This window comes from Lithobates pipiens, unplaced genomic scaffold, assembly GCF_037356315.1.
Source record: "Lithobates pipiens isolate NorthernLeopardFrog02 unplaced genomic scaffold, aLitPip1_a1.2 Scaffold_85, whole genome shotgun sequence".
Lineage (NCBI taxonomy): Eukaryota > Metazoa > Chordata > Amphibia > Anura > Ranidae > Lithobates > Lithobates pipiens.
Genome location: NW_027507909.1, coordinates 651,958 through 664,613, shown reverse-complemented (window position 1 = coordinate 664,613; position 12,656 = coordinate 651,958). Strand labels below are relative to the sequence as shown.

The window sequence follows — 12,656 nt, the reverse complement described above, 5'->3', positions numbered from 1 at the left end:
AAGGCAGGAAGGATCATTATGGCACATGGAAGGCAGGGAGGATCATTATGGCACATGGAAGGCAGGGAGGGTTACTATGGCACATGGAATGCAGGAATGATCACTATTGTGGGCGGACACAGGGGGACATGGAGAGGATACCTAAGCGTCCTCCTCCTCAGTCCTCGTATAGGATATACAGCGGGCTGAGGGATATACAGCATGTGGGTAGGTGAGTGGGTGGAGGAGGAGGGGAGACTGATTGATTGATTAAGGTAGAAAACCTTCTACCTTTACAACCATTTTAAGCCTATGCAGGGCTACTTTAGTGGCGTCACTAGGGTTGGTGTCACAAATAATTGAATAACTCTGGGCGGCCGCACTCCAAGATAAATTCAAATGCCTTTTATTCGTGAAGCAGAATCACACAAACGTGGGTCACAGCAAAGCAACAATACTAACGCGTTTCACACTACCAAGAGTGCTTACTCATAGCTATGAGTAAGCACTCTCGGTAGTGTGAAACGCGTTAGATATTGTTGCTTTGCTGTGACCCACTTTTGTGTAATTCTGCTTCAGGAATAAAAGGCATTTGAATTTATCTTGGAGTGCGGCCTTCCAGAGTTCTTCAATTATTTGCAACAAGTATATGCCGTGCCTGCACCTGGGTTTCTCCCTTTCTGGAGGGGCTGTTTTCTTGGATTGGTGTCACCTGGTGCGGTAAAACCGTGTGTCACCCCCCTGCCTGAGTGGCTGCAGGAGGTGGGGGGGGGGGGGGTAGAGTGTGCCACAGCAACTGGGTGTGGGAGGATACTAAAGGGTCATTAAATACCAGGAGGGTGCTACATACAGAGTGCAGGGTTCTGAAGGGTGCTAGGTACAGGGTTCAGGAGGGTGTTTGATACAGGGTGCAAGGTTTTGAGGGTGCTGTGTAAAGATTGCAGAGTTTCTGGAGGGTGCTAGGTACAGGGTGCAGAGTTCAGGTTGGTGTAGGTGTGGATTCAGCTTGGTGCCGTGTTCAGGTGGGTGCAGCGTTCAGGTGGGTGCAGCATACAGAGTTCAGGTTGGTGCAGGGTGCAGAGTTCGGGTGGGTGCAGATTTCAGGTGGGTGTAAGGTACAAAGTTCAGGTAGGTGCAGACTTCAGGTGGGTGCAGGGTGCAGAGTTCAGGTGGGCGCAAGGTGCAGGTGGGCACAGAGTTCAGGTGGGTGCAGGGTGCAGAATGCAGGTGGGTGCAGACTTCAGGTGGGTGCAGGGTGCAGAGTTCAGGTTGGCGCAAGGTTCAGGTGGGTGCAGGGTGCAGAGTTGAGGTGGAATCAGAGTTCAGGTGAGTGCAGGGTGCAAAGTTCAGGTGGGTGTAGGGTGCAGAGTGCAGGGTCCAGAGTTCCACTCCCAAATCACCATCCTTGGCAGGACTGTCTTACCCCTCCCAGCACAGACACCCACCCCCCTTCCTGTTCAATTATCACATTTATTTTCCCAAAAAAATCTACAGTGAATTCTAGGCTTCATTCCATTATCTGAGCGCCATATATAAATCAGGTTTCATAAAATATATAGAGCTTCTACAGTTGCAACAATACAATGTCAGCACTGTATACCACTGATAAAACAGCTGCTGCTTAAAATGCATGTGCATAAAACATCCCAACCACAACACTACCTGCCTGGAGTTTGCATGTTCTCCCTGTGCCTGAGTGGGCTTCCTGCAGGTACTCCATTTTCCTCCCACACTCCAAAGACATGCATGGTAGCTTAATTAGCTTCTGTCCAAAATTGGCCCCAGTATATGAATGTGAGTTGGGGACCCTGGATTGTGGGCTCCTTGAGGGTAGGGACCGATGTGAGTGTGCGATGTATGTGAGCATAAATTGATGGCGCTATATGGGTACCTTAAATAATAATATAATAGATGAGTATCTTAAGGAGACACAATGTACAGGGATAGGGACAATTGTAGACACGCATGCACACTCACCCAGGTTGAACTGGATGGACTAGTGTCTTTCTTTATTCATAACTATGTAAACATCAAAAGAGATAATAACAATAAAAAAGTTCACAAGTCTAATTCAGGTGCCTATAATTATTATAGCAGCACTACTGTCATAAAGTTTATGATCAGCTTTCATAAGTTCATATACAGGAAAGCTGATCATAAACTTTATGACAGTAGCGCTGCTATAATAATTATAGGCACTTGAATTGGACTTGTGTACTTTTTTATTACTATTAACACTTTATTTTCTCCCCAAATCTCCCCTCCAAACACAGACCTCAGAATGTACCGTGCATAGTAGCCAACTGTCCCGAATTTCCCGGGACATTCCTGGGATTAGGACATTAGCCCGGGAAATTCGGTTTGTCTTGGGAAATTCAAATTTCCATTTTTTTGCCGCCGGCCGCTAGAGGTCCACGGCCGGCGGAGACATTGTCGCCATTTTTAAGAAGACCAGAAGCTGGTCTTCAATAGAGAACCTGTGGCGCCTCCCACCCCTGCCAGTGTGTGTGTGTGTGAAGAGCAGTGGGCGGCACCAAAGTCAGAGCGGCAACGACGGCTGCCGCTTGGAGGGCAGGAGATCATATGTCCTGTCAGGGGCCAGTCCATGCAGTGAGTATGTCGGGGCCAGTCTGTGCAGGATGTGGGGGCCAGTCTGGGCAGTATGTGGGGGCCGGTCTGTGTAGTATGTGGGGGCCAGTCTGTGTAGTATGTGGGGGCCAGTCTGGGGATGTGGGGGCCAGTCTGTGGGGGACAGTCTGTGGATGTGGGGGCCAGTCTGTGGATGTGGGGGCAGTCTGTGGGGGCCAGTCTGTGGATGTGGGGGCCAGTCTGTGGGGGCCAGTCTGTGGATGTGGGGACCAGTCTGTGGGGGCCAGTCTGTGGATGTGGGAGCCAGTCTGTGGGGGCCAGTCTGTGGATGTGGGAGCCAGTCTGTGGGGGCCAGTCTGTGGATGTCAGGGCCTGTCTGTGCAGTATGTGGTGGCCAGTCTGTGCAGTATGTGGGGGCCAGTCTGGGGATGTGGGGGCCACTCTGGAGATGTGGGGGCCAGTCTGTGGATGTGGGGGCCGGTCTGGAGATGTGGGGGCCGGTCTGGAGATGTGGGGGGGTAGTCTGGATGTCAGAGGGGCACCAGATGTAAGGAGGGGCTCCGCTGATGGACACAGATGTGAGGAAGGTACCCCTGATGGGGCACCTGATGTAAAGACAGACTCCACTTGGGACACCTGATGGAATCTGGTGGCAGGCAACGTGGCTAGTGACGCGCTCATGGCTCCCACTGATTCTGCATTATGGTGAGTTGAATGATTTCATTTCATATTACAATGTAATAATAGAAATAATGCGCTTCAATCATCCTGACACCATAACAATCATGGCGCCAGGATGATTGAAGCGCTAACACAAGGCCCCCCCCTCCTTTCCCTCTCCCCCCCTCCTTTCCCTCTCCCCCCCCCCGCATTCATCTCAGACTCTAACCACACCCTTTGAGTCAAGCCCCCATGTACGCCACGCCCACTGTTTTACGTAAACCACGCCCATATTTTGCCGCATTTTCTCCTTTTTCTATGCCACACCTATAACCGCATGTCCCACCCCCTAATTATAATACAACTCCGCCTACTGCCAAAAAAGTGTCCCGATTTTTTTTTTTACAATGTTGGCAACTATGACCGTGGCTTAATGCAGTGGGTTAGATGCCCCTCCTCATGACCTGTCATAAGACACATCAGAGCCGAGGAGGAGCTGTCTGACAAAAGCTTCCTCGACTCAATGTGACAGGCAGCAGCGAGAGTTGCTGCGAGTGGTGACAATCGGTATGTGGCCCGCATCAGCAGTACCCAGCTGCTCCTGGGGGCTCAGTGCAATGGCCAGACAGAGTGCTGTCACTTCTTAATACAGACACTTGGCTTCTGTGCTGGGAAGTGACACTAGTAAGCGGAAAGTACTGAGCTGGCGATGGCGGAACTCTCTTCCACCATGTTCCAGCTGAAAAAAGCCCTGGTGTCACCCCTCTGGCAGGTGTCACCTGGGTGCTGGCTGCACCCCCATAATGATGCTCTGGGCTACTTTACTTCATTTAGAGCAGCACAGCAAAGAGGCAGAAAAGCTGCAGAGCATGTGCAGCTGCTAAGGTCAGCATTACAGTGAAGCTGCATGGGCAAAGCTGCAGCACAGTTTCATTTTAATCATATGCATTATACAGATTGCAGATAAGCATTGTCCTACCAAACACATACATATCATTACCAGACTTACCAGTAGAAGGAGATGGTAAACACAACCGTGATGAAGAGCGAAGAGAAGAAACACTTCTTTCCATTGCCCTTGTTAACTGAAAAAAAAAAGAAATACTTTGCCAAATTCAGATTAAACAACTCTGTAAGACCAGGTTGAGCTGTTCTATAGTTACTGTTTGCTGGAGTTGTATTTGTTTATCCTCATGTTCCTATTCATGTTCCTATTCTTATGTGAAGAAGCAGTAGAGAGGTGTCTGATACTCATGGGAGTCATTTCTTTGCTCTCCTATAGTCCACTCACATAAATATTAGATGATAGTTGCCAATATTATCAAAAAATGTATAGGTACACTTTTTTGTTTATAGGTGGGCATCTTATTATAATTGGGGGCGGGGCATTCGTTTGTAGGTGTGCCATAGTGGGGCGGGGAAAAATGTGGTGCATGAAGCACAGTTTCAACTACATGATTCAAGTCTGAGATGAATGAGGGAAGGAGGAAGAAAAAGAAAAAAATAGGGAGGGAAGGAGAGAGAAAGAAGGAAAGAAAGAGGGATGGAGGGTCAGCAGGCTCAGATCCTACATCACAATAGAAATGTGTGTATTCCAGAAAGTTTAACAATCAGCAGATAAAAATACTCCAAACACCTGGTGTTAACGCTTGGTATGGTGTCAGGATGACTAAAGTGCAGACCCCCCTTCATCCTTATAGACCCCCCTCCATCAGTATAGACCCCCTCCATCAGTACAGACCCCCCTCAGGATAAACCACCTCCCTCCTCCATCAGTACAGACCCCCCTAGGACAAACCACCCTCCTCCATCAGTACAGACCTCCAGGACAAACCACCCCTCATCAGCACAGACCCCCCAGTACAACCCACCCCCCATCTGTACAGACCCCCTAGGACAACCCATCCACTTCCATTTGTACAGACCCCCCCCCCCCAGGACAACCCACACCCTCCCCTCATGCACCTGGGCACAGAGCGGAGGAGGATTCAACGTGTAGCCACCCAGAGAGTTGCTTGCTCACACTACCACTCTCCGGACAGCACAGTTGTGACAGCTACAGTGAGAGTGACACAGAGCAGAGTCTCACTCAGGGATAGCATGGTGCTGGGACCCAGAAATTTCCATCGCCCTTGGCTCAGGATGGTGTCACCCCCTGCCCCCCAAGGGGCAGAGCCTGGGTGGCTAATGAATGCAGCTGCCAATAGAAATGGAGCTTTCTATTGGCAGCCGCTTTCACTGCCACCTGGGCTCTGCCTCTTGTTTCTTTCTCATAAACTGGTCTTCTGTAAAATGGCAACGGAGACAGAATTCACCAGTGCTGGCCTCAGACCTCTAGCAGTGGTGGAGAAAAATTGTGAAAACTCTGATTTCCCAGGAAACGGTAAGACCAGGACAAAGGTCTAAATCCTGTTGGCAAGTACCGTATATACTCGAGTATAGGCCGACCCGAATATAAGCCGAGGCCCCCAATTTACCCCCAAAAAAACTGGCAAACTTATTGACTCGTGTATAAGCCGAGGGTGAGACATGCCTGTCCATCCCTGTGTGTGTGTCCGTCCATCCCTGTGTGTCCGTCCATCCCTGTGTGTCCGTCCATCCCTGTGTGTCCGTCCATCCATCCCTGTGTGTGTGTGTGTCCATCCATCCATCCATCCCTGTGTGTGTGTGTCTCCATCCATCCATCCATCCATCCCTGTGTGTGTGTGTCTCCATCCATCCATCCATCCATCCCTGTGTGTGTGTGTCTCCATCCATCCATCCATCCATCCCTGTGTGTGTGTGTCTCCATCCATCCATCCCTGTGTGTGTGTGTATCCATCCATCCCTGTGTGTGTGTGTGTCTCCATCCATCCGTGTGTGTGTGTCTCCATCCGTGTGTGTGTGTGTGTGTGTGTGTGTGTGTGTGTGTGTGTGTGTGTGTGTCCAGCCTACCTGTGTCCCGAGCCTTTGTCCCGAGCCTCCGTCCCGTGTCGTGCCTTGCCTTCGTCCCGTCCCGTCCCGTCCCGTCCCGTGCCGTGCCTTGCCTTGCCTCCGTCCCGTGCCCTCTTCGTCGGCGGCCATTGTAAAATTCAAAAGCCGCGCCTCCTCCTTCGCCTGTGATAGGCGGAACACTGAATTTCCCAGCAGCCTGTGTTCCGCCTATCACGGACGTCGTATCATCCTCATCCGTAGTACGAGGATGAGACGATGCCCGTGATAGGCGGAACACAGGCTGCTGGGAAATTCAGTGTTCCGCCTATCACAGGCGAAGGCGGAGCCGGAGGCGCGGCTTTTGAATCATAGAATGGCCGCTGTCTGTCTGCTCGACACGCTGATCGAGCGGGCAGACAGCGATGACTCGAGTATAAGCCGAGGGGGGCACTTTCAGCCTCAAAAAAGAGGCTGAAAATCTCGGCTTATACTCGAGTATATACGGTATGTTATATGCACTTAATTGGGTATAGAAAGCAAAAAGGAGGAAAGGGGGGACTTAACACGGACTACTCCAACCACAGACAACCATGTGCCACCCAATGGAATCAAGGACTGTCTTGATACCCAAGGACATAAACAATATGTGTAATAAAATCATTTTTATTTTGAAAAATTATTAATTTAAAAGCAGTTGTTGATAATCAACCATTTTATAATGTTTATACATAGTAACAATAAACAAATATACAGGTGATACCCGGCCTCCTAAAATAGGAAAGTTCAGGGTACAACAGCTAGTGTCCAAGTTGATCGTGTATTTCAACTAGTTTTGCGACAAATGTTGCTTCTTCAGGAAATCTCTTGGTGCATATCTAAAGTTAAATACATATTGTAAACATCATTAGCATAATACAACAAACATTTAATATCTCAAGATAATTTATAACCTATTCAGGTCAGAGTTGCGGAGTATTTTTGCAAATAGATACTACAAACACGTGGCTCACCACTGGAGATCCCAGGACGGGCCACAATTAGGCACGAGTAGCTCCCACCATTTGGGTCTGCCACCCCCAGGGCGGACACGGGACGTACAGTATACAGAGCCAACTGCAAAAAGAGATAATGGGTAAGTAAACTAAACTTGTATATAGGAGAGAGAGAGAAAAAAAGGGGGGGAGGGGGGAAGGGGAAAGGGGGGGAAGGGGAAAGGGGGGAGAGGGGGGAAAGGGAAAGGGGGGGGAGGGGGGAAAGGGAAAGGGGGGGGAGGGGGGAAAGTGAAGGGAAGGAAAAAAGGGGAGAGGGGGAGGAGGAAAAAGGGAGGGGGAAAGAGGAGAGGGGGGTTTACAAAGTTTTGAAGTTTTTACAAATTTAAAAAAAAGGAAAACCATAAATAGTCCACATACCTATGTAGCCATAGGTGTGTGTCAAAAAAATGGTAAATAGAATCAAATCACGGGCTGCTATATTGCGATGCAGGACTTTTTGCAGTCAGTAGTATAAATATCCAATTTTAGTAATCTTCAATTAGTAAGGCAAGTTAGGGCAGCTGTTGCATTGAGTCTCCAAGGAGATCTAGTAAAATCATTTGAACATAGTATCAATTGCCTGGTAATTATTTGCAATTCTTAATGCATAGTGTATGTGAGGCTGAAAGCATACAAAGCCCATTGCCCTAAACCTAATGGATTTACCGGTGTAGCCTGCGAAATTGCTCCGGTCCAGATTAGAGCTTGCTCTACACAGGGGCCATTAAACAGGTGGTCCCTTTTATCCTCCAACCCGGCAGCTACATCGTGCGGCGTCCAGCGCCGAGTGATGGCGTTGCCGGGTCCGCCGCTCCTAGTGCGCGTGCGTCACTACGTGACTGCGTGCACTTGCTCCCGGTCGCCATGGGGATTTCCATGGGACTAGGTACACAGTCGGGTCTCTCCCTCGCAGGGGGGAGGAGGACTCTGTCCCATTGGAGAGGCGCGTGTCCGCTCCTAGGAGATTAACTCCTTATGCCCTCGGACCGCATGCAGGGATCTCCAACCGCCTGCCACGTTTTATTGCAGCAAGATAAACAAAACAATTAGTAAATTAAGAATTTAAAGACAATTATAACATTACAAATGGTCTCACCTAGTAAAGGCAATTTGGCATCTATAAAGCAGCACAAACAAAGAATATGTAATGATTATAGAAAAAAAGGAAAAAAGAAAGTAAATGCATATAACATAAGTCTGATAATTGACATTGTCAGCATAAAAGATGGATCGTTTATATGCTTGGGGATCAAGACAGTCCTTGATTCCATTGGGTGGCACATGGTTGTCTGTGGTTGGAGTAGTCTATGTTAAGTCCCCGCTTTCCTCCTTTTTGCTTCCTATACTAAATAATGAGAATGAGGCTACCAACTACCTTCTATTAATATCAAAAATAACAAGGCACTATAGCTCATTCTTAATTGGGTATAGGAAATACAGTGTGCTCTGTTGAATATTTGAATCATAACCGTGATAGTTATTTTGTTATTAAGAATGTCCTTTGTGAGATAACCTTTTTTGAGTTAAATTCAGGTCTGTTCTTTGATTTTATCTCTATTAATTTCATTGAGTATATTATCTCAGATTTAACAAATCCTGCTGTATTTCATTATTGTGGAAAAAATAAACTGCGCTTGACAAAATTAAAAAAATCATTAACAAAAGAATCCCTAAAAACTCTATAGGCCGCAGCTCAGGTGGGATACACACACAGGCAATTTACACTAAATAAAATAAAATAATCAAAATAACCATAAAACAGAAATTATCAATGCATAAGGAATGGTTGAAATATTTGACCAGTTCAACCACATCTATAAGTCCATATCCATTGATCATCAATTGCAAATAATGACAATGCCGTGAGAGTGTTCATTAGCAAAGATGAGAAAATGGTGTTTATAGAAAGCAAAAAAAGGAATCAAAATTCACCACGGTGACGTCACATATGCTTTGTAGAGTGAAGAAACATGCCCGACCACCAGGATAATAATGCGCTTACCAGATGGCGAAGCATAATGAGCATATAACCTGACCCATCAGTAGCCTGAAGCATGTATTTATGGACCTTGTAGCACACTGGATCGGAATCTTGCACTAAGATCGGTATTCAAATGTTCCACAGGGCAATTTCTCCAATAATTGCTCAAAAAGAAAAAAGACTCCTCTGCTGCCACTTCCAGCAATGTCTTCTCTCTACTTCCTCTGGTTGAATATTTCAACCGTTCTTTATGTATTGATAATTTCTGTTTTATGGTTATTTTGATTATTTTATTTAGTGTAAATTGGCGCAGCTCTTCAATTGTTTTTTGTATTTCATTATTGCTGCTGTTATCTAAAGAAAAAAATGTTTGAACCCAGGGTGGCAGAGGTAGCAAAGGACTCACAGGGTCAGGGAAACCAGAGCGGTATTGATTTATTATGCTACCTTCAAGAGGGCAGCCCTACATATACTTGGAAGTTGGCACATTTATGAGAGTGTGAACTGTACCAGCAGCATAGTCAGCTTACCTTTTGGTTATCGTTTAGTAGCTCGAAAGATTTTCACAATATAATAAGCGAGATGTCCCCGCCTGCCGCATGTCCTTTGAAATCGTTCAGTACACTAGCAGGTACAGGCATGACCTTAAAATGACACACACACATTCTAATCTCCCACTGCTTCAACCAGATGTCCATGAAGCATGCCTACAGCAACATGCTAACCCAAGCTATGTTATTGGTGGAGGAGAAATGGGGAGACAGGTTACTTGAAAAGGTAAAACTAACTGATAGTTATCCCAGACTGCAATACCATTGGCGATCACTAGATGGACTCATCCAAAATGTGGGTTTGCTAGACAAACACTGGCAGATATACAGTATCTCACAAGAGTAAAGTAAAGTAATTACATCTCACATTTTTTGTAAATATTATTATTATTTAAGGTATATATATATAGCGCTGCAATTTACGCAGCGCTTTACATATGCATTGTACATTCACATCAGTCTCAACCCTCAAGGAGCTTACAATCTAAGGTCCCTAAGTCACATTCATATACTGGGGCCAATTTAGACAGAAGCCAATTAACCTACCAGCATATCTTTGCAGTGTGGGAGGAAACCGGAGTACCCAGAAGAAACCCACACAGGTACAGGGAGAACATGCAAACTCCAGGCAGGTAGTGTCGTGGCTAGGATTCAAACCAGTGACCCTTTTTACTGCTAGCTCAGAGTGCACTGAAGAAATTATACTTTGCTACAATGTAAAGTAGTGAATTTACAGCTTGTATAACAGTGTAAATTTGCTGCCCCCTCAAAATAACTCAACACACAGCCATTAATGTCTAAACTGCTGGCAACAGAAGTGAGTACACCCCTAAGTGAAAATGTCCCAATTAGCTATTTCCCCATCTTGGTGTCATGTGACTTGTTAGCCCTTGTACACACGGTCAGATATTCCGACGGAAAATGTCAGATCGGACCATGTTGTCAGATAATCCGACAGTGTGTGGGCTCCATCGGACTGTTTCTGTCGGAATATCCGACCGACAAAGTTTTGAGCTGGGCTATAAAATTTTCCGACAACATGATCCGATCAGACTTTGTCTGATCGTTTGTAGAGAATTCCGATCGGACAAAGTGCCACGCATGCTCAGATCAAATTCCTAGACCAAAGCTATTGGCTACTAGCCTAAACATAATCCTGTCGTAACGAAATAACGTCATCACGTTCTGAATGATCGGATTTTCTGACAACTTTGTCCGACCGTGTGTATGCAACACCAGTTTCGGACAAAATCCGTCGGCCAAAATCCGACGGATTTTGTTGTCGGAATGTCCGACCGTGTGTACAAGGGCTAAGTGTTACAATGTCTCAGGTGTGATCAGGGAGCAGGTGTGTTAAATTTGGTGTTATTGCTCTCAGTCTCCCATACTGGTCACTGGCAGTTCAGCATGTCACCTCATGGCAAAGAACTCTCTGAGGATCTGAAAAAAAGAATTGTTGCTCTACATAAAGATGGCCTAGGTTATAAGATACTTTGGTGTTGGTTTATTAAAGGTAAATAGCCTGTGCACTTTGCAAATTGCAGTTGCCCTCTGCAAGTAAAGTTGCTCCAGAGCGTAGTAAATGAGGTAAGGCGTCACTTTGCAAAGAATACCCAATTACATGCAAGTAAAATAAAAAAAAAACAGCATGTTGGCTTGCACATGATCATGGAAGTTAGCAGAGCTTCTGCTCATTTACTAAGCACTGAAGCAACTGCACTTTACAAAGTGCACAGATTTTTTGCCTTTAGTAAATCAACCTCTATGTTCACAACACTGGTAACATCTCTGGATCTCCTAGTTCTTTGCTATTTAATGATGTAGTCACTCATTGCTAGTGTTTGGAGTGTAGTACAGATGTGATGATTTTGACTGTTGGGGATCCTGTATTTTAATGCAGGATGTGTATTTGTCCTTCACCTGGTAGCTGCATATCTGCCTTGTGTGTGTTATAGTATATTAGTGGTGTTCATTAGGGATGAGCCAAACACCCCCCTCCCCGGTTCGGTTCGTACCAGAACTTTCGAACAGACCGAAAATTCATACAAACTTTAGAACCCCATTGAAGTCTATGGGACTCGAACGTTCAAAATAAAAAGTGCTAATTTTAATGGCTAATATGCAAGATATTGTCCTAAAAAGGATTTGGGGACTCGGCTCCTGCCCCAGGGGACAATTTTTTTTTCAAAAAGGCAGTTTTTTCGGGAGCACTGATTTTAATGAAGATTAAAGTGAAAAAAAAAGTGAAATGTTCCTTTAAATATCATGCCTGGGGGGTGTCTATAGTATGCCTGTGAAGTAGCACATGTTTCCGTGTTTAGAACAGCCAATGCACAAAATGACATTTAATGGAAAAAAAGTCATTTAAAACTGCTTGCGGTTTTAATGTAATGTCTGGTTCCGGCAATACGGATGAAAATCATTGAGAAAAAAATGGCATGAGTAGCCCCCCTGCCCATTACCAGCCCCTTTGGGTCTTGTACAGATATGAAGGGGAACCCCATACACAAATTAAAAAAGGGAAAGGCGTGGGGCCCCCAGACCCTATATACTCAGAACAGCAGTATACAGGTGGTGCAAACAAGACAGGGACTGTGTAGGTATGTTGTGTTAAGTAGAATCTGTTTGTAATTTTGAACTGGTACATTTTTAAAGTGTAGCTCCAGTCAAAAAATCTATTTTTAAGCTTTTTGGAAAACATAGGCAAGGGTTATCACCCCTGTATAATTTTTTGGGGCGTCCGTCTTTTTTCATCTCACTTCCTGTTGTCTCCTTCTGTTTGCAAGTAGGAGACGTTTGTAAGTTGGATGTTTAAAAGTAGGGGCCTGCCCTATATGCTCTGCAGAAATGTGGGCCTAAGGTGTTGGTGTTGCCACAACACTGTAAGCCCTCAAAGTGACTCTTGGTGGGCGCTGGAGCACCCTGCTGTGAACGATTATATCAAGAATTGTA

The 12,656-nt window shown here is 46.0% G+C and overlaps 1 protein-coding gene across 1 annotated transcript in view; it reads right to left on the bottom strand.

Moving 5' to 3' along the window:
- LOC143973607 (histo-blood group ABO system transferase-like) overlaps positions 1 to 12,656 on the bottom strand; it is a 354,850-nt gene that overhangs the window by 267,130 nt on the left and 75,064 nt on the right. Inside the window, exon 2 of the mRNA XM_077474459.1 lies at positions 4,238 to 4,313. Within this exon, the coding sequence (XP_077330585.1) occupies positions 4,238 to 4,313 (76 nt within the window). The remainder of the gene's footprint in view (positions 1 to 4,237; positions 4,314 to 12,656) is intronic.